Source organism: Siphateles boraxobius, unplaced genomic scaffold, assembly GCF_051911475.1.
Source record: "Siphateles boraxobius isolate OS27281-9 unplaced genomic scaffold, OSU_SipBor_1 6, whole genome shotgun sequence".
NCBI classification, from domain to species: Eukaryota; Metazoa; Chordata; class Actinopteri; order Cypriniformes; family Leuciscidae; genus Siphateles; species Siphateles boraxobius.
Genome location: NW_027509186.1, coordinates 37,787,178 through 37,809,641, shown reverse-complemented (window position 1 = coordinate 37,809,641; position 22,464 = coordinate 37,787,178). Strand labels below are relative to the sequence as shown.

The window sequence follows — 22,464 nt, the reverse complement described above, 5'->3', positions numbered from 1 at the left end:
ATAGGAAATATATGGTTTTAAAGCTTTGTAGTTATTATCTCGGTTCATTACAATAGAAGCGGTTAGCCAAGAATTTGATATGCATGTAGGCCTATATACGTATATGCATATCTCATGATATTCTACATATCAAGAGTAGCGGATTCATAATTTGTTTCGGTTAACTATCAAATGGCGAGTTCTTAAATCATTCGGGGGCATTGAGGCATGCATGAATATAATAAAGTAATAACGAATAAGTAGGCTAGCCTAGATAAATACAAACCAGCGGGACAGCGCAAAATAAGCAGCCAGGCCACCGTTTCACCCTCTGCTCCCGATGGCCAGACCTGAATTCTACATTTAGCACACACTGTTAGACATTACCAGTTTTTTTTTTTACAGTAAAATAGTGGCCACACCGTTTTAATGGAAATGGTTTGATATTGTCAGAATTTGGCCTTTTTTTTACAGCAAGGGTTAACAGTGCAGTTATTAACAATAAAAACTGACACTTCGGGTGAAAAATGTCGTCCTCCTGTGTTCCGTCTTTTAAACTTCTCCTCAACGTGCATGCAGTGTAAATAAAGCAGTTGCATCCATGAAATGATAGTAAAGTTATTCCACGGCCACACCCCCGTGCTAATGGTACCGCCCACGGTGCAAATTACAAGACGAAAAATAGAAAATCGGTTAGATTTCATTTATTCAAATGTTTGTTTCTGAAGTCACAATTTAGCACAAGTAAAATTTAAAAAAGGGAAGAAAAAGGCAACTAGCCTATCCATTGTGGAAAAACAAGAAAAATGAATGTCTGGTTTCAATTTTTCATTTGCATTGTATTGTCTGAAAACTGAATTGTGAAGCGTTACAAGGACCTATGTAAGTGATTGCTGAGGATCGCATTATTAGCCATTTTCACTCCCTTATATAAAAATGAACCCTAGTATTGCTTTTAAATTAATATAGGACATTATGAATGATAATAATTGAAGTTAATTTTGTCTATACCACAAATGCTTTATTGTCAGCTCTGCATTACCACTTCCTGTAGAACTTAGTGTCTCCGGTGCTGCTGCCCTCAAATGTTAATCTGGAGCCCTGTGAACTTAAAATAAAAATGTATATTGTAATTTCTGCAAGTTAAGTCCATTTATTACCAAGGCAATTGTCAGTAATACAGTCGAAATGGGGGGAAATGTGAATAACTGCGTTGCAGGTTGATTTAAGGTGTGCCCGTACAGCCTGTGCTAACTAAAAAATATCAGTTATGGGCTACAACAGCGTTCCTAGTAAAAACAGTTAGTCTGGAGCCTAACAGAGTCTGTGAAAACACTCTACCAACATATTATTACACTCTAATAATAATAAACCAGGACAGTCAGACAACGAATATCATTACATTGGCACTTAAACACACAAAGTCGAGGAGCTGTTTAATGTTCAACTCTGTAATCTGGTAACATCTCTCACCATCAGACTGGAAATATACGGCATCCGAAGAAAATATTCCACATTTGTCCTTCATTCATGATCGTTAACAGCGTCGCTTTCAGCCTCAACTGGTGAAAATTTCAGCTCGTCTCGAGTCTCTCGCTTTTTCTTCTGCGCATTCTCAGTGCGTAGTGTCATGTTTCTTCTTCTTCTTCTTCTTCTTTTCTATCATGGCGGATTGCAAGCAACTTAAGGTGCATACCGCCACCTACTGTTCATGAGTGTGTAGCAACATTGTTTTACATCTATTAAATTCTATTTTTTAATTTTGTATTCTGAAGATAAATAAATAATGCTTTCCTTAATCTATAAATATCTTTTATATTTCCTTTATTTCCCAATAATCCTTTAAGACTCCATTCTTGGCCTGTCCTTTCAACTACTCTTCTCAATTTCTCCCTTTCAGGTTCATATGTTTTACAGTTCATCAATACATGTTCTATATTTTCTATCTCTCTACATCCTTCACATTTATCATTATTTTTCCTCCCTATTAAATATAAATTGTCATTTAAATAAGTATGACCTACTCTTAATCTGATCATTATTATTTCTTCCCTTCGGTTTCTCTCATTAATATTTCTCTTTACTACTGACTTTTGTACTTTATATAATCTTCTTCCTTTTTTATCTTCATTCCACCTTTTTTGCCAATTTTCAATTTCTTTCCTCTTAATAAATGATTTTCCTTCCCCTTTCCCTAAAGGAATTGTAATTGCTATTGCCTCCTCTAAAGCCCTTTTTGCTAATTTGTCTGCCTTTTCATTTCCTTTTACCCCTTCATGTGCTGGTACCCAACAAAACCAAATATCAATGCCACCCCTGTATAATCTAAATAAACTGTGCTGAATTTCTAATACTAAATCTTTCCTATTATTTCCTTCTCCCTGAATACTTTCTAAAGCTGCTTTGGAATCCGTGCATATCACCACCCTATCTGGTCTAACCTCCTCAACCCATTGTAAACTCAATATAACTGCCACCATCTCTGCTGTGAAAACTGATAGTTGATCTGACATTCTTTTAGAAATATGTATTTTGAACTCAGGAATATATATTCCCATTCCCACACACCCTTTTAAATTCTTAGACCCATCTGAATATATTTTAAGGTAATTATAATAAGAGTTTCTTAAATATATATCAGTCTGTATCCCTATTTCGTTTAAATTCCATTCATTTTTCATTTTAAGAAGTCTCATGTCTACATTTATCTCAGGAAATAACCATGGAGGAACAACACTAATTGGATTACATTGTGCTATTTCCTTATCCTCTAATCCAAACTCTTTAATCAATTTGCTTATAACCCATCCAAATCCATTACCATGGAACTTTGAATATTCCCAACAAGTTTTTAGAATTGTTGAAGTTACATTTTCATCCATACTACTTTTAATTTTCATCCAATATACTAAACCTAATTTCATTCTTCTCATTTCCAGTGGAGTTTCTCCAGTCTCTACTAAAAGAGCATTGATAGGTGTTGTTTTCACTGCTCCTGTACATATACGTAAAGCTCTACTCTGTAATCTATCTATCCTTTGTAGTGTTGTTTTAGCTGCTGCTCCATAAATAAAACTGCCATAATCTATTATTGATCTCATAAGAGCCCTGTATATGTTTAATAATGACTGTCTATCTGCACCCCAGTTATTTCCAGCCACAGCCTTTAAGAGATTTATAACTTTCTTACATTTAGTTTCCAAGTTATCTATATGTGTTTTCCATGTATAAGAGCTATCTAACCATAGTCCTAGGTATTTAAATTCTGTAACCCTTTCCAACGTCTGTCCATATAATGTCATTGTTCCTATATCAATATTTCTCTTATTTGTGAATACCATAAAACAAGACTTGTTTGCTGATAATTTAAAACCCCATTCATAAGACCATTTTTCTACTTTATTAATTGCTTTCTTAATATTTCCTACTACATGTTTTATATTCTTTCCTCTCATCCATATGGCCCCATCATCTGCAAATAATGCAGATTTAATACATTTGTCAGTATCTGAAAAGATGTCATTAATCATGATATTAAATAAAATTGGGCTTATTACACTACCTTGAGGTATTCCATTTTCCACATTGAATTCTTTTGAATAATCGTTCCCCATCTTCACCCTTATTTTCCTATCCATCAAAAAATTTGCTATCCAATTATACATCTTCCCACCTATTCCCATCTGCTTTATTTTTATAAGTAACCCTTCTCTCCATAATGAATCATATGCTTTTTCTATATCAAAAAATACTACAACCATTATCTCCTTCATTTTTAACGCTTTCTCTATATCATTACTGACTCTAATTAATGCATCCATTGTTGATCTCCCTATTCTAAATCCACACTGGTATCCATTAATTAATTTCTTATGTTCAAGAACAAACCCTAATCTACTGACCACTATTTTCTCCATCCATTTACTTAAATGAGAAGTTAAAGCTATTGGTCTGTAATTATTTGGACTGATTGGATCTTTCCCTGGTTTATTAAATGGTACAATTGTTGCCCTTTTCCAACTATTTGGTATTGTACCTTCTTTCCATATTTTATTGAATAATTTTAATATTAATTCCAATGTAACTTCCGGTATCTGCCGAAACATAGCATAGCATAATTGGTCCTCCCCTGGAGCTGAATATCCTGTCCCTTTCAATACTGTTTTAATTTCTTTCACAGTTATATTCATGTCTAATGTTGATGTACATTTTTTACATTTTCCCAATATATTTTTATGCTTTCCAAGTTTTTGTAGCTTCTGCCTTCTATGAATGTCTGTTAGATGATCACCATTATGAACTGCAGCAAATGTCTCGCCTAATAAATCTGCCTTTTCTTTATTTAAAACTACTATCTCCTGTTCTCTAGCTAAAGCTGGTATTTTAACATCATCCCTTTTCCCCGTCATTTTCCTAAACATTGACCAAACATTCTTTAATTTTATTTCTGAACCTATTGAGGAACAATACTCTCTCCATGTTTTCTTTTTTGCTTCCTTAATAGTTTTACGAACCATTGCTCTTTTCCTTTTATATTCAATAAGATTTTCGGTTGTTAAATTTTTCTGTAATATTTTAAATGCCTTATTACGCTCCTTAACCACTTTGCTACATTCATCATTCCACCAAGGCACTACCTTTTTCTTACCTTTTATGATTTTTTTCCTTGGTATGCTATAACTTGCTGCATTTAAAATATGTTCTGTTATCTCCCTTGCACACTCTTCAATGTTGCCTTTTAAGGTAACCATATGACTGGTTTCCTCACATTTAATTTTAAATTTTTGCCAATTAGCTTTATTAAAGCACCATCTTGTTAATATAAAATCTTCTTGCCTGTTTATATTGTCATCAATTATTGTACTTACTGGAAAATGATCACTTCCTATTGTAGACTCCCAGTTGACATCCCATTTACATGAACTAACCAGACAATCAGATATTAATGTGATATCAAGACATGAAACTGTATTTTTATGTATATTTACTCTTGTACCTTTTCCATTATTAAGACAAACTAATGACCTTTCATCCATTATTTCTTCCACTATGCTACCATTATGATCTGTCTTCCTGCTACCCCAAAGACTATTGTGGGCATTAAAATCACCACACCATATTTCTCTTCTATGTATTTTCCCCGCCATCTCCCTAAATATATCACTTTCAAGATTTTTACATGGATTATAATAATTAATAATTTTAATATTTCCATATTTTCTTACATTAAATATTTCTATAATAACACATTCTAATTCTTTATTCATGAGCTTTTTCTCATAAGCTATTCCATCTTTAATAAAAATAGCACATCCTCCTCCACTACCATTACTTCTATCCTGTCTTTCTACGCTATATCCAGGAATCTTAAATTCTAAATTAGGTTTTAACCATGTTTCTTGAACGCATATTATATCTGGAATTATTTCTAATTCATAAACAAACTTTTTAAATTCTTGTCCATTGGCAATTAAACTTCTGGCATTCCATTGAAGTATGTGTAAAACCATGATAACAGCTATGATCCTAATCCTGAACATTCTCTATTGTTTCAGTGGTACTCAGAATGGAATGGATCTGTTCTGCTTGAATTTCTTTCATATCTAAAAACCTTCCAGCTGCTGTTACAACTGCTTTGATTTTGTCACTTTTCTTCTTCATTTGTACTGTGATATTAACAATATGACACATGAATGCTACAAAGTTTTCTTTTTTCACCACCATTGTATTTTCATCCACTTTACATTTATGCAAACATGTGTTTTGACTATTTGTTGTTGGTACCAAGGTTTGTCTTTGATAAATCTGCCTTTGCTTTGTATTCCCAGCCGAGTTTCTTTGACCTGCTTCTCCCAACCTCATTCCTCCTGTGCTATCTTTCCTCACTCTTTTTAAAGCTTCAGCATATGAAACTCTTTCTGTTATTTTGATTCTTTGCGCTTCTCTGGCTTCCCTTTGTACAACACATCCACCATATGCTGCGCTGTGTTCACCTCCGCAATTACAACACTTAACCTTAGCATCTTTATCACATTTACCAAATTCATGCGGTCCTCCGCATCGTGCACATCTAGCTTTGCCTTTACATTCCTTTGCAATGTGTCCCATTCTTTGGCAAGTAAAACATCTGAGGGGTTTAGGGATGTAGTCTCTGACTCTGTAATTCATATATCCTAGCTGGATATTTTCTGGCATGGTATTTTCAAATTGAAGAATCACTGCCATTGTATCTTTAAGTTCCCCATCTCTTTTACTTTTAATCCTGATGGCGTCTGTTATTTTCCCTCCTCTAATTTCTTTTTTCACATCCTCCATTGTCATTTCAATTGGAACTCCTGATATTACTCCCCTCAACCTTGCTATAGCTCCTGGAACATATGCTTTAATCCTTTCCCCCATCAAGGTTTTCATTTTGAGTATCTTCTGTTGTTGTGATTCACTGACAGCATGAATTAGCACTTTTCTGTTGTTCATGATTCTAGCCATTTTGATTTTCCCTATTTCTTCCTCTATTGCTTTAGTCAGCTTTATCGGGTGAATAAATCCACCCTCCTCTTTAAATTCCACCATTAATTTATATTCCTCTTCCATGTTTAAGTCATCCTTTTCTCGTGAACTCGCCCGTTCGTTTGTTTTTGTCCTTTTGCTAACTTCTGCTCTTGTCTCGCTCTCTTCCGACCAACTTTTTGCCCTTTCTTGTCTCTTCCTCATCATTCTTTTCATTCGTGATGATCTTGAAATCATCCACTCCATCTCATCATTACCACTATTTCCTCCTGATGTAGAAGCCATGTTGCTACATTCAATGAACAGTTTATGCAATCCGCCAAATTCAAATCAAATCCTACCGCCTACGATTCAAACTCCTTCAGTCAGTGCGGGAATACAGAGAACCTCGAGGACCACGACGTCAGTGTCATGTTTCTTCTTCTTCTTTCAGTTTAATGGCGGATCGCAAACCAGCATTTATTAGGTGCATACCGCCACCTATTGTACAGGAGTGTGTAATATCCATGGTAATATCAGGGCTTTACATACTTCAGGTCTATATAAAAAAATATATATATATACAAAAAACCTATATATATATATATATATATATATATATTATATATATTTATATATATATTTATAATAATTGTTAAACACACACACACACACACACACACACACACATAGACACATTTACATACATATATACATACTCACACAAATATGCAAACGATACTAACTCAAAATAACTATACCTAACCTATATAATGTTATCTAAAGAGAGCTCCCAACAATCCCTCATCTTCTCTTTCCTTCCTAAAATCCCTTCTAAATTCCATTCACGTTCTAATCCGTACATTTTGTCACGTAAAATGATCCTCTCAGCCAGAGGCGATTTCTTTAAGACTGCAAGGGAAGCTCAGCTTCCCCTGTATAATGTCAAAAAAATAATGGTCAAATATGTACTATTGTGTTAATATTTTATTGACTAAAAATTCGTTAGAAAAGTTAATCTCGAAGACGAGTTCGTTCAGAATCAGCAACGTATAGCAGGTCGGCTGACTCGATTTCATTCTCATACAGTCTCGTAGCATCACAGTGCATTTCCCTATGGCATTTCCCCATTGAAGCAGAGCGTCCATTGACTTCAATGGGGCTGCTTAGAACATTTTTTTTCAGTGCTTCTAAACTAGACGGTCATTGGATAAATGCTGCGATTATGTCCCACCCACGGACGCACAGCGTCTCTGGGGTGAATAGAGAAGTGGGCTGGCCTGGAGTCCGGGCGTCTGCGTGATGATTGGAGGATCTGTCGAAAGACTGCATCTCCTTTTGAATGACAGCTATTTTGTACTATAAGAAGTCGCTGAAGCTATTCGCGCTCAGTCCCATCGCGGATTTCTCAAGTGTAGTCAAAAGACAAACTGCTGCAACCTATTTCTTGATATTTGCGTGCGAAATTGCCAATTTTCATTTATATATTTCACAGTTACACACCACATCCCTTGTTTGAGTATTAGCGAGTTTAATAAAAAAAATTTGATCGTCATTCATTCATTCATTCATTCATATAGTAGGCAAGGCTAGCGTTGGTGAAACTGCACACGATGTCAGACTCTGGGTGCTTCTCATTTCTTATTTGTGTATCCTCGTTTCCTTTCCTCGCTTCCTTTCCTAGCGTCTCAGCTCCACCCCCTGTAGGATACGAGGGAAGGCTGCAAGGAAAGAAAACGATGACGGAGGAATCGAATGAAAGCTTTTTTATACATTGGAATACTTGATCACTCGAGCGTCACTTCACTGCGTCATCAGCAGCGCTCAAAGGATCTGCCCTCATGTTGTTGAAGTATGTTTATTTAAGAATTTCATAAGAAATAACAATAAAGCAAGATACCTTGTTGAAATATTTGAGATATTACTTGATGTAAAGAATAACTTAAAATGATTGTGATCCATGTGAAGGGGGAGGAGAATTGACACGTGCGTCACGTTTAGTCGATAAAACTCTTCCGCATAGGATACACCCGTGTATCCTCGCTCATGACTCCTCTGGAAGCCTCCTCACTCCTCGATCCTCGACTCCTCGCGGTGCAATTAGAGAATTGAGATGTCCTTCAAGATGGCTGCGCTCGATCGGTTTCCGGGTCATAGGATGGAGGACAGAGGAACGAGGAGACGAGGAGGGATATTAAGAAGCACCCAGTGCTAATATTGTCGACCTGATTTTGGCGAAGTCATTTGAAAGTCTTCCTTACGAGGAAAAGCTTAAAATTAAACAGAAGGGCAGATCAACACCTAAGATTGATTTAGTGCAAAAAATAGGAAAAAATAACAGGTCCTTTCAGCTCTCCTGGTATGACAAAATTAGCTGGCAGACTGGAAGTGCTGTGACAAATAAAATGTACTGCTGGCCATGCCTCTAAATGAAACCATCTCACGGATGTGTTGTTTGGTCAAATGTGGGGTTTGAAGATCTTTCTAACTTTGACAGGGCATATAAAAGACATGAAAAGAGCCATGAACATGTGAGTGCATGTGTAAGAATAAGTTGCATGGGCAGGATCAGGGTTGAGCATGCAATCAATTAAGGTGCTGGCATTCAAGTGGCTAAACATAATGAAACAGAAAAAAAAAACAGGGCCTTCCTAAACCGCCTTATTGATGTGACATCCTTGCTTGGCCGGCAGGAGCTGTCATTTAGGGGACATGATGAGAGTAGTGAATCATCCAACAAGGGGAATTACAGGGAGTTCACAGAAACATTAGCTAAATATGACTCTGTCTGTCCACACAATTTGAGTGCTCAACTGTGTTTTCTGGTATGTCCCATACTATTCAAAATGACTTGATCTCTGCTCTTGCAGCCACCGTTTCTGATCAGATCAGAGATGAAATTCAGGATGCTCCCTTTTTTGGATGGCAGGTGGATGAAACAACTGATATATCCCGTCGTGCTCAACTCTCTGTCATTGTTCGCTGTGTGGATAGTGCAGGTAAAATTCAGGAGCGCTTTATTGGATTTTTTGATGTTTCTGAGGGGCGAGATGCTCAGTCCGTTTTTGATGTAATTGAGAACATGCAGGGCTACAATTTTAAGGATAAGCTTGTGACACAGACCTATGATGGAGCTGCTGTCATGGCTTCAGCTCTCAATGGTCTGCAGGCCAAAGTGAAAGCAATAGCCCCCAGTGCAATGTTTGTGCATTGCTATGCACACAGACTGAATCTGGTGCTGTCACAGGGAGCTAAATGCTTGCCTGAGTGCAGATTTTTTTTTGCATCACTCTCTGGGTTTGCCACATTTTTTTCAAAATCCACAATGATGATGTCTTTTCTGGAGTCTGCAGGCTGTTCATGGTTGCCCAGAAACGCTCCTACTCGATGCAATTTCACATCACAGATAGTGAGCACTGTGGCAAACAACTATGATGGCCTCCTGCAGACATTTGATAACATCATTGCAGATGCGACAATGGATGATGATACACTGGATTGTGCCAAAGTTTTTATGAGGAAACTGGAGGATTTTGAGATTGTGTTCATGTTGTACACATATGAACAAATCTTCGGTGAGACTGTTGTGATCTTTGACATTGTTCAGCAGAGGGCGATGGATGTTCTCTACTGCAAGAAAATAATTGAGTCTCTTCTTACATTTGTCAAAGAGAAGAGGTCAGAGGGGGCTTTCCAAGCTGTTTATGCCAAAATAGCAGATCTCACATCAGACCCACGAGACGAGCCCATGAGAAAGCGCCGTCTGACCCAATTGTAGGACCCCCAAGAGCGCTACAGAAATCTGTACATGGCGATCCTTGATAACATCTTGGAGCAGATTCCTCGACGTTTTTCAAATTTGGAAAGTATGCTCTTCTTAAAATTAGTCAATCCAGGGAAATTTGATGACATGAGGCAAGTATTTCCAGAGGAGGCCTTCCAAAGTGTCCTGAAAAGTTATGACCATCACTTTGATTCAGGGAGACTGAGGTCTGAACTTCAAGTCCTGTATTCAGATCAGGACTTGCAGGGTAACAGGGGAAAGCTGTGTGATTACTTGGTGTTCCTTAAAAACATGGAGTTGGACAGTGCAATGCCTCAGCTTTACAAACTGTTCTCATTAGTGGCAACAATTGGAGCTACATCTGCAGGTGTAGAAAGGAGCTTCTCCTGTTTAAAGCGGCTCAAGTCCTACACCCGTAACACAATGGGCCAAGGCCGTTTAAGCAGCCTAGCTCTGCTGGCCATTGAGAGGACACTGGTCAAGTCACTGGAAAAGACGCCTATTTGGTACGACAGGGTCACAGAGCATTTTCTTGAAAAGGAACGCAGGGCAGAATTTACGTTTAAATAAATGGACAATTCTATGATGTAGGCCGAAAATGAGCTTCCCCTCTTTGAGAGACCAGCAGCCGCCACTGCAGCACTATATTTATTACACCACAAAATAACATGCTCAACATTTTCTGGTACATTACAACTGTCACATCTACCAGAAATGCATTTTGCCATTAAATACAAAGTTGACTTTAATCCAGTGTGTCCAAGTCTTATTCTTGCAAGAGCCACTTCCTATTTACTATATTCCTATATACGTTTTCACAGTGATTGATTTTTGTATATTATAATAGTGTCTTCCTTTGTTATCCGAGTCCCACTTCTTCTGCCACAAATCCCTCACTACCTTTTTAATTAATGATTTGGCCTAACCTTTTCCAAATGGAACTTTCATAATTTCATTCTTGTTTAAATTCAACGCTCTCTTTGCAATCTCATCTGCCTTCTCATTTCCCTACACCAGCATGAGCAGGAACCCAACAAAACTGTACATCAATTCCAACTCTTTGTATTCTTAACAGTGTTGTAAATATTTCCAACAATAATCATCTCTAGAGGTTTCTTTTGAGTTTAAGCTACTAAGAGCTGCAGCAGAGTCTGAACAAATTACCACTGTTTCCGGCCTCACCTCTTCTATCCATTGTAATCCTAGGATTATAGCAATAATTTCATCTGTAAATACAGATACTCCATCATTAATTATTTTGCATATTACGTCATGTTTCTTAAAGGGGCTGCATATTCTTAAAGTCCCCGGGCCCATCAATAATTTTATCCTTTAAAACTCGTCTTTGATCACCAAAATTATACATTTAAGCATTTTTTCCTTGAAAAAAAATTCTGCACGCCTTAAAATAGATTGAATTTAACTCCACACCCTTGTCTCATTTAGTACATGGTCCTGAATATGAAAATTAGCACCACCTCCACTCACTCACACCAGCTCAGAGGATTGATGGTACGATTAACCGGTTTGCATCTGTGCATCGACTTAAAAGTTAAAGATGTGATGCATCGATTTAAAAAAGTGTGCATCGGATATAAATTGGCATATTAGCCACATTTGCATCAGTAAAGAACTATTAATTTATATTTAACTATTAGTAGATGTACTATACTTTTATTATTTAGAAAGTGGCCAATAATTTGTGTAGGCCTACATAATTTGTATTAGCCCTGTGATAGCAATCTGACTAAATTTTCATCTTGTTGCTTTATCTTCTTGGGTGAGCGTGATTTGAACTTTTATAACATCCTGTTGTTAAAGGTTGTATCTGCATACTGTCAGTATTTGCATACTGTCTGCGCCTGGGTTCATCCGCCATCCACTTGACAGAATGAACCGACCCTTCTGTCAAGTGGATGGCGGATGAACCCAGGCGCAGACAGTATGCAAATCACAGAACGTTTATTGTAGACAGAAAACAGGAAAACAAAAACCCACCAGGGGGCAAAACAGACGAAACAAGGGATATAAGACTGACAAGGCAGTACTAGAAAAAGACTGAACAAGAAACAAACAATACGTCTTACAATACTAACAATGACTAGGCTACTAATAATGACTAGACTTGACAGGATACTCACTAGTAACGTTTGGCAATGAACCGACAAAAGACAGCGAAACACAAGGGGATAAAATAGGGAGACTAATCATGACATGACAGGCGACACAGATAAAGCAATAATGACTAAATCAGGATAACAAGGGGGCGGGGTAAAGAGACGAGACAACACAAGCACATGGCCCAAACAACAGACCATGCGCTTGTACATAAAACATGGGTCTGTCATGATCCTGCCACAATACTAGAAGAATACAAGGACATGATGGCAGAATCATGACACTGACGTCGTCATACTCAGATTTTAGTCAGAATGTGAGTCTGATACTGCTCCATTGGGCTGTGATTATGGGGCGTGCGTCAACCGAACCAGGAAATAAAATGCCTCTGCACTCAATTGACCTTTCGGCCGGCCCCTCCCTCAAAACGGCCATTGTCCAATCACACATCATAGCAACCGTTACTATGTGAGTAGGTCCGTCAAACATTGACTCCAAGCAAGATGCTGAAGCGGTACGCCCACGGCGTTTGGAAATCGGACACTAGGTACCCCGAGAGGTTGTCTGTTCTTTCCGTTTCCAAAGCCGAAAACACAACGTGAGCGGTGCCTACAATGGATAAAAACAGTGTGGAGGGCCCCACTCCCAGTTAAATGTGTCGAACACGGTTAACTCGCGTGCAGTGTGCGTGAGACTGAGACACTGAGATTAGTCAAAGAAACATGGAGAAAGCAGATCAAGAGGATCCACAAAGGAATTACGTTTTCTAAAGGGTTGTTGTTAACATGATATTTTTGGGGGGAAATGAGCAGCAGTCACTAGCAGTGCAGCACCCGTAGGCTACAGTTTAGAGGAGTGCACGTTCGCAACGGGGAAAGCATGAAGCTTACTTGACAACATCAGTTCATATATCAATATCGTAACGAATAGAAATAACATTTAATAATGTAAGGTTATCTGCATCTTTCCATCTCTTATGTATAGTTCCTTTTTAAACACGAAAATCGCATTCAGCATGACACACAAGCGGTTGCCGTGGTAATGAACAACCTGCTTGTTAAAGCGAATGTATAATCTGCATGTATAATCTGCATACTAAATATGCAGCGCGAGTTATATATTTCTAACTCCAAACAATTAGCCACTGAACCAGCTTATAAAATCTTCTTCAAGGCTGAGCTGGTTGCATTTGAGGTAACGTTACAGGTCATTGGGTTTCTCAGATTTCGCATTAGCATTAGCCTCGATAGTAGTCGTGTCTCCTTCATTGCGTATTTTTATATTTTAATATATCCCTCCACTGCATACTGTAACCCCCTTTGCCTCGATCTGGAGGATATCGCGGAGGTATTGCTCCAAAAAAGGTCACTGACACGCACGGGTATACCTCTTCCCGTCATGGCAATCTATGGCACTGGTCGTGTTTGACCATTTGTTTGACGGGCGTAGTAACATTAACTAGGGGGCGTGGCTTTTGCGAACGGTCAATTGGATAGACCTAGAACCAATCAGAGCAAAGGAGTAAGTGATGTATGTTGAGAGAAAGATTCAAGTTGATAGATTAAACTTTTTCCGAATCCCGTAGTAAGGACGGCAAAAACATCTTTCCCATCGACAAATGCCTTGATCGCGGTTCTCTGTTCCTCTTCTAAAATTAATGTGCTGTCTATATCTTCTATAACACACGCGATAGCGGAATATACACAACTCAATTGACCTGTGGCTAAGCCACGCCTCCTCCACTCACTCGGACAAACGGTCAACATTCGGTGACAGGCGCTATGGCAGCTGTCACAGCAGGAGACATTTCACAGGAGGCAACTGATGATTTTTGGAGACAGAAAGATTATATAGATATATATTTTGGTAGAAAGTTGTCTAAAATATTGTGCTTTAATATGTAATTAATGGTTCATGATCAAATTAAATATGTACAGGTCTAAGGTGCATACGTTTCCAGGACAAGCCTTTTTACCATCTTCACCAAGAGTACATCTCCGTTAGTTTGGTGCTACAGTATTTACATGAATCATTCAGCACAACATTGCTAACATTTGTTATCTCGGTTATTTACAGGTACGTTAATGAAGCTAATTGACATGATGTACAACGCAGCTAGAAGCTAACGTTAATGCTTTCTAAGGCTAACGTTACAATAGAGATGTAAAAGATAACGTTCAAATACGTTGTTGACTTATCTTAGAACAGATGTAGACATCCTTGTTTAATTTATCCACGTTTAGTTGGTGTTGTGGTCTACCATTACTTAATCCAGACAATTATCTCGGTTGAGATGTGGCTTGGGAAAGGGTAAAAAATACACACCGCCGCCCAGCCTCTCGGGATACCTAGTGTCGGAGTTGCATGTACTCCATGCAAACCGTTTGACCATTTTAAACTTAAAATGACAAGAAAAAAATATATAAAAACGAATTAAAATTGACTAACTGCAATGCATTTCAATGGACGAGGAAGCAGAGAATGTCCGAGTGTATGGGATAGCTATTGTTGTGGCAAAAATTCTGTTAAACATCATCACTACGTAAGAGACACTCAGAGTCAAATTAATAAAAAGAAAAGTATTTATTCTTGCAAGAATAGGTTCAGTCTAGTACACAGAAGTTACGCTGTGCAAGAGAGTGACACACCACAGGAAAATATGAGACAGCCTTTATACTGTTTTCAAGGTTCCTCCTCACCCGCTGTACCTTTCACCCACCCAGATAAGGTCCTTACTGCTGTTCAGTTTCTACTAAAAGACACAAACTGGTACTGAAATAAACTGGCCAAACTGACCGTCCCTAAGGTCAGAGGTCCTGTCCCATATGTTCCTGAAACGTCACACACAAGCACGTACACACATATACTTTTATACATTGAATAGGTTCTTTCTCTTATGATACCCGTTTGGGATCAATGACTATTAAAATTTCCACTACACTACGCGCACAGTGATTGGCTCATCGCCTTTGTGGGCGTGGCTTAGCCATAGGTCAATTCTCCAGCGGCAGCCATGAATTCAACCCAAGCGCTCTGATGACGTGGATGGTTACGTTACCGTTGCTCATCTGTCCATCATCATATAAAGCCCGCCCTGACAATTTGATTGTTCCGAACAATTTTCAAAGCTGTGTTGCTGCTGACCCAGAGAGAGTTGTCACGAAACAACTTGTCTACGACATATCGGAAACCTTACAGATCCGTTAATGGTTTGAACAGAAATATGTCATAAATTAACTACACTGCAAAACATTCACCAACATACTTTATTCTAATATAAAGATACATTTGTAAAGATAAAGGAAAACACATTTTGAATGGCAGTAATTAACTGATAAATATCAAACCAATTCTTTAATTGCAGGCCTAATCATCCAGTTTTGTAGATTAATAAATAACATATTGATCAAAATTTGAATTCAAATTTTCTGAATAAATGTTATTTTCTTAGTTGTATCTTATGCCTCAAAGAACAGACACAGATACATACAAAGGTTAAGGTGAAAGGCAAAAACAGAATCAAGAATTTTACATATAAACCAACTTGTTTTTACTCTCGAGTGTGATATCCTTCCACATTTCCACTAACTAACTGGTGTGTGAAGATAAAGCTAAACGAAAAAGACATCAGAATGGATGTAATGAACTGATAAATATCAATTCCTGCACTTATTGGTCCAAACTGATAAACGGTCCGTGAAGCACAAAATGATGAGTTTCGTTCCGTTGTCATTACGTTTGCCATTTGATGTTGCGCAACGTTGTGGTGGTTTTTGGTCGACAGGAAAAATACCATCACAAATATCACACTTGCAATTGTGCTCGGGAAAACGTCACTCTTGCTGATGTGATATTCTAATATAAGAACATAATATGATATGAATAGAAGACAAAAACTAATTTGGGGACATACCTATAACTGCACATGAGAGACAAAAGCGATGTAAGCTCACAGTGCCGCGTACATCGTTAAAACAATAATTACAATATCATTATAGACAATACACATCGAAAACCCCATACGCACATAAAGAATGAACTTACAACTGAACTGATATTTACCAACTTCCTTCTTCTCTCCTCCTCTCGCGTGCAGGAGACAGACGTTATTCTGCCGCGAATGTGATGTGAATTGTCACATGAACAAGCAAATCCACAAAGATAGAATAATATAAAATAATAGGTAGGCTACGCTAATTAGTGTCTAAGTCAAAGTGTCATCTAAAATTTAAGACCTTTCATAAGTAAAAATAAGACTTTACAAGACTGTTTATGGCCTTATATTTTAAAAATCAAATTTAAGACTTTTTAAGGATCAGCGGGACCTGCGGTATGAAGTCGCTCATGTGTTTTCAGTGTTCCCAACTGAGTGAAACTCTTGTCACAATATGAGCACTTGTAAGGTTTTTCTCCAGTATGAATTCTTTGGTGCTGTTTCAGATAACTAAATGCAGTAAAGCTCTTCCCACAGTCAAAACACATATAATCTCTCACTTCATTATGTGTTTTCTGATGCAGTTTACAATGATCCAGTCGTGAAAATCTCTTTCCACAGAGAGAACACACATGAGGCTTCTCATCTGAATGAACTTTCAGGTGTTTGTTTAGACTTGACGACGAATGAAATCCTTTACCACATTGATCACAGTTAAATGTTTTTTCTCTAGAGTGACGGAGCCGATGAACACGGACAGCTGATGCATCAGAAAAACTCTTTCCACATTGAGTGCATGTATACGGTTTCTCTCCAGTGTGAATTCTCATGTGTGTCGTAAGGTTTACTTTTTGACTGAAACTCTTTCCACACTGAGTGCAGGTGTGCAGCTTTTTGGCTTTTGTTTCTTGAATTTTAAATTCATGATGTTCCTCCTTGAATTCATGATGTTCCTCCTTAAATTCCTCCAGTTCTTGTCTTTCCTCTTTCACTTCCATCCGATCTAAAATAAACATAACATTTGAATCAGTTTAAATGAACCCTGATTTAATAGCAGAAAGCAACAGAGATCAAGTATCAGACATTTGATGTGCCAAAGATTAGTTCTGTCATTCTCTTGCTAATATGATAAAAAATGTGTTTGACAACTGTTAAAGCATAGACGATTATGATTAAAAGTACTTAAAAGATCACGATTAAAATTATATAGACATTTCTAGAATTTTTCAGTCATATACTAATTATTATTCCACAGCTACCAAAGCAGTCAACAATGAAGAATCAAGAATGGACACCAACCTATTTGTTCCTCAATATCTTCATGTTTTATTATGGATGGTTCTGGATCACTCATGTCTTCAATCTCCTCTTTAATAAACTCCATCTTTAACAGTCACACAGATTTCAGCTGCTACTCCTGGAGTTTGTCCTTCTCTTGTAGGATGATATGAATATTCCCAGTATTTATTGGTGAATTGTTGTGGAATGGACACCAGATCTGCCAAATTCAAAGAGAAGTTACTGAATTACTTTACTTAGGCCTACATTTAAATTAATTGAACATGTCTGTTTTCTAAAAGAAATATAGAGAATTTGGATGCAGTTGCATTGAAAAAAAAGTTTGTTTAATGCTTCTCCAAGGTCTGCGAGAAATAACAGGACCATCATGTTTAACTGAGCTGCTGAAAAGCCTCTTTGTCTCCAATAGTTCCCTGTATTCACCTCATTTACGGGGCTTGATTTAAAGGGGAGGCAGAAAACATTGTTGAAACCAATTTAAAAAAAGCATAAGCGATATAAGCACTCAAGCTAGCCTGGATGCCAGCCAAACTTATCCCCGCCCACAACATTTGAGGTCGGGAAGTTCGGTCTGGACTTGATCCGTTGTGGAGCAACAATGCTCGAACCAGAGCTGTTCAGACCAATCAAATAGGCTTTATGCACAGCTTCACTACTTCCTGAACTTCAGCCAGACCTTTGTTTCCTGTCTGTCATTATTGGACAAACTGATTAGTCCAGGTGTGCCTGATTATTGTTACTGAGGCCAGGCACACCTGAATTAATCAGTTTGTCCAATAATGACAGACAGGAAACAAAGGGCTGGCTGAAGTTCAGGAAGTAGTGAAGCTGTGCATAAAGCCAATTGTCAGGCCGGGCTTTATACAATGATTGACAGATGATCAACAGTAACATTGCTAGTTAACGTAGATCATCAGCTTGGGTTGAATTGATTTACAACAAAGAAGACTGCCGCTGGATAATTGAGATGTCTGTTGCTCAAAGAAATTATGGTCTCATTATAAGTTTCCTCCTGATTTCCTGCAGACGAAAATGTTTAATTATTTTTTCCCCCCATGTTATTTATTTCTGTTTATTTGTACTCATTTATTGTATGTAGGGATGGTCATGATTAATCGACGATCGATAATTGATCATTAAGAATTTCATCGATCATGTTAATTTATTATCGATTAAACTAATGCTGGTTGCGTTGTGTAGTGTGAGTCTTGAAGCAATGAAATGATTTTCACTGTGTGGCAGCAATTAAACATTTTACCACCCGAGGCCGAGGGCAATATTTTATGTCATACTCAGCTAACTGCGAGTTTCCGTTTTGATTTCAAAGGTAGAATCATGAAGAGGTCACGGTGAAGTGTGACGTGGGACCATTTTGATTAAAAAAACTACTTAGTTCTAGGGATGCTCATTACGGTTAATTTTAGCAGGCCTACCTCAATCCACACCTTGTCTAGTTTTCATTAAAAAAAGTAACATGTCTACATGATGTGGGGTTAGTCTGGAGCGGAGTTAGAGCCACGGCAGAAAACACCCTCTCCGATGGCACAGATGTCCCGGGAATACAGAGATGTCGCAGGGAATGTTTCGGCGCTAGAGTGGCCAGCTTCGGGAAGCACCTTTGATTTGCTCATGGATGTTTGCTTCGCCAGTGATATTGCATTGTAGGCTACTTGTACTACTGCTGTATTTTAATACCGCGTAGCATATTTTGCAAGTAACTTCGTCGATCTTTCTGTCGAAATGGTCCCACACAGTACTTTTTTTCACTCACATCATTTTGCTTGCTCAGCAAAATATGTCTGTAGGCATGTGTGGTTGCGCATGTCGATGCACCCCGTGAGTTAACAAATATAGGCTATATAGTATTTGTTTTATAGTATTTTTTAACCATGCAGCAAACTAAAAAAAAAACTTCAAAATAAAAAAAAACCTTTTAACTTTTAAACTGTTTAACTGGTAGTATTAATCAGTTAAAATTTGTACTTTCTGTTAACGGTTAAACGGTCAATATCAGCGTCTCTACTTATTTCACTGCAAACACTGTGATGCTGTGTACAAGTACAACACGGCCACGACTCAAATGATGTACCACTTAAACAAAGTGCATCAGACCCTGGTTAATGTCGGTGGCGGTGCATCGTGCTCTCAGTCTCAACCTAGCATTAAGTCGGCGTTAGCATGGAAGAGCTGCAATGCACAACGAGCACAAATAGCCTAATTAATTGTTAGGTAGGCTAATCTCTCTCACCCTCTTTTCGACTCCGTGCCTTAGATAGTTTTGAGTTACATTTTTACAAAACCTATCAGTTCTACCAGAAAGACTTGGGAGATATAGTGATGTAGCAAGCATTAATTTATTGACAGCCCACCAAGCAATTATTTATAAAGTTCTTTGGCGTAGGCCCCGTCCGTAGTTCATAATCCTAGGGTAGCGGATCTGCATTTCCTGCCTGGAGCAAAGGCAGGGGCGCAGCCGACCCCCAAAAATAGGTGGATTATGGATCCACCGGGACGGGGCCAGTCCACCCCCAAAAATTGGTACGGAAGGTATCCCACCGGTCGTGAATCTTGTGGTTCCTGAAAAATAGAAAGAGGGGTTACCGTAAATAGCATGATGGACATTAGATGTGAATGCCTAGTAGCCTGAAGCTTAAAAGACGAGGAAGCCACATAGTTTTGTAAAACGTTGAACTGTAGGTACAATGTGGAGCCATGGAAAAGATTTTTATTTATTTTTTTTAGCCGGGCCTTTATCCAGTGATTTACGTAGAGTTCAATGTACTTTTTACGTGATTATCAGCTCCACTCCTAAGGATGCGCAAAGCGAGGCCGCATGGGCCATACAGAACTGTGCCACGTTCAGCCATACATAGACAGCCTTGTTGGACCTTAAATAATGGTGCCATATTGATCCATACATAAACAAGCCTCGTTAGACCAAACAGAACGGTGCCGCATGGGCCATGCATAGGCAGGCCTTGTTAGACCATATGGAACGGTGCCACATTGGGCCATACATGGACAGGCCTCGTTAGACCAACAGAACAGTGCGACGATAGGCCATGCATAGACGGGCCTCGTTAGACCATACAGAACAGTGCCACGCTAGGCCATACATAGACAGGCCTCGTTAGACCATACCGAACAGTACCACGTTAGGCCATACATAGACAGGCCTCGTTAGACCATACAGAACAGTGCCACGATAGGCCATGCATAGACGGGCCTCGTTAGACCATACAGAACAGTGCCACGTTTGGCCATACATAGACAGCCTCGTTAGGTCTTTTTTTTTTTTTTTGACTGGCCACGAGCAAGCCACGGTCACGGTCACGGTAGACCACATTGAACATGAAATAGCATGACACCACCACCAGTAGTTGCATAGGTATTTACCTGGTTTGTTACTGGAGAGCTTGCTGAGCTTTGAGAATGGTTTTTGAATCAGGTCTGATGTATGATTCGAATGCAGAGGAAGTCCATCTGCCCATGGTCTTAATGGCTGGTGTAGAGATTCCTCTTTCGGCTGCTGAGGTAGCTGCCCGATTCTGAAGGAATGGTCAGTGTAGAGAGAGGGGGATCGACTCCAGATTATAATGGCGGTGGGTTCTGAAACAGGCCTTCGAAAGGGGTGCTCCATTTGCTAAAATGAATACTGGTGAGTGGTTTGAAGTTCTAGGGCGGATTTTAAGAAATTTAACCATAGATGTGAAGGGGCAAAATTTTTTATTGATTTTTGAAAGTGTTAGGGTGACGCCAGAGCCTTGAGCATCAGTCTTGGAGTGCTTGAGAAAGAGTGTGAAGAACTTAGGTGTGAAGTTTAGATCGGAAAAGGAGATACCGCGGGCAGGATCGAATTTATTAGTTTCCGAGGTGAATTCCCCTGGACGCATGAAACCATAGAATTCAGATAAAAACACGGCTTCTAGTAGAATATTGAGGTACGTGGAAAAGAGGCCTTTACGGACAGAATTTATTAGTCTTCGCAGTAAAGGCAGGGTAATAGGCAGACGTTTATCTGTTGTTTTATTGGAAGATTTAACCAACCCTTTAAGTAATAAGCGAATAGAAGTTTCGTAAAAAAGTTTCGGACTTGGAAAATTGGGATAATGATATTTTGCGTAGAATTGGATGCCAGCGAGGAGTCTGCGAATAGAAGAAATTTTTGACCGCGATTTTCAAAATTAAAGACGAGGAAGGAGCAAACGGTCGAAATTAAAATAAGGAAAACATTAGGAAAGATGACCAAGCTGACGTGTAAGCTTTAAATGTAGAGGGAGCGACACCTTTAGAAATGTAATGTCTCGCTGACGTGAGCAGATCGTTTAATCTAGCGTGACTGCTGCTAGGGAGGGCAGGTTGTTGGATCCGGGTTGGCTGAAGGGCACAGCCGTCTGAAAGTCTGAAATCGGAAGCGAGAGAGCGCATCAGCAATAACATTGCAGTAGCCGGGAATATGTTCGGCTTTGATAATGAAATTAAAAACAACAAATTGCCAAATTAATTGTCTCAAGAAAGGCATGATCGTGGGGCAAGCTGATCTACCTTTATTAATGATGGCAACTGTGGCTTCGTTGTCACAGAACATCATGATACGTTTACGTGACCACTCTGGGGCCCAGATGACGCTAGCGACGACTATAGGATATATCTCGTAGAGCGCAGATGACACGGAGTCGGACGCTGTTCTAGAAAAAAATCATTAGGCCATTTTTCTGCGAACCATTTCCCTTGAAATAACCCGCCGAAGCCGATAGACGGGGCAGCGTCGGTGAATAATTGTAGTTGTAACGATGATTCAAAAACATCATTGTAGAAGAACGAAATACCGTTCCAAACGTTTATCAAGCTCTTCCAAAAGTTT

At 38.7% G+C, this 22,464-nt stretch overlaps 1 protein-coding gene across 1 annotated transcript in view; it reads right to left on the bottom strand.

Annotated features, from left to right (window-relative positions):
- LOC143716530 (uncharacterized) overlaps positions 1-22,464 on the bottom strand; it is a 128,341-nt gene that overhangs the window by 38,875 nt on the left and 67,002 nt on the right. The window contains exons 3-4 of the mRNA XM_077209082.1: positions 17,601-17,799; positions 17,002-17,304 (exon numbers count right to left, since the gene is read on the bottom strand). Of these exons, the coding sequence (XP_077065197.1) occupies positions 17,002-17,304; positions 17,601-17,685 (388 nt within the window). The 5' untranslated portion in view covers positions 17,686-17,799. The remainder of the gene's footprint in view (positions 1-17,001; positions 17,305-17,600; positions 17,800-22,464) is intronic.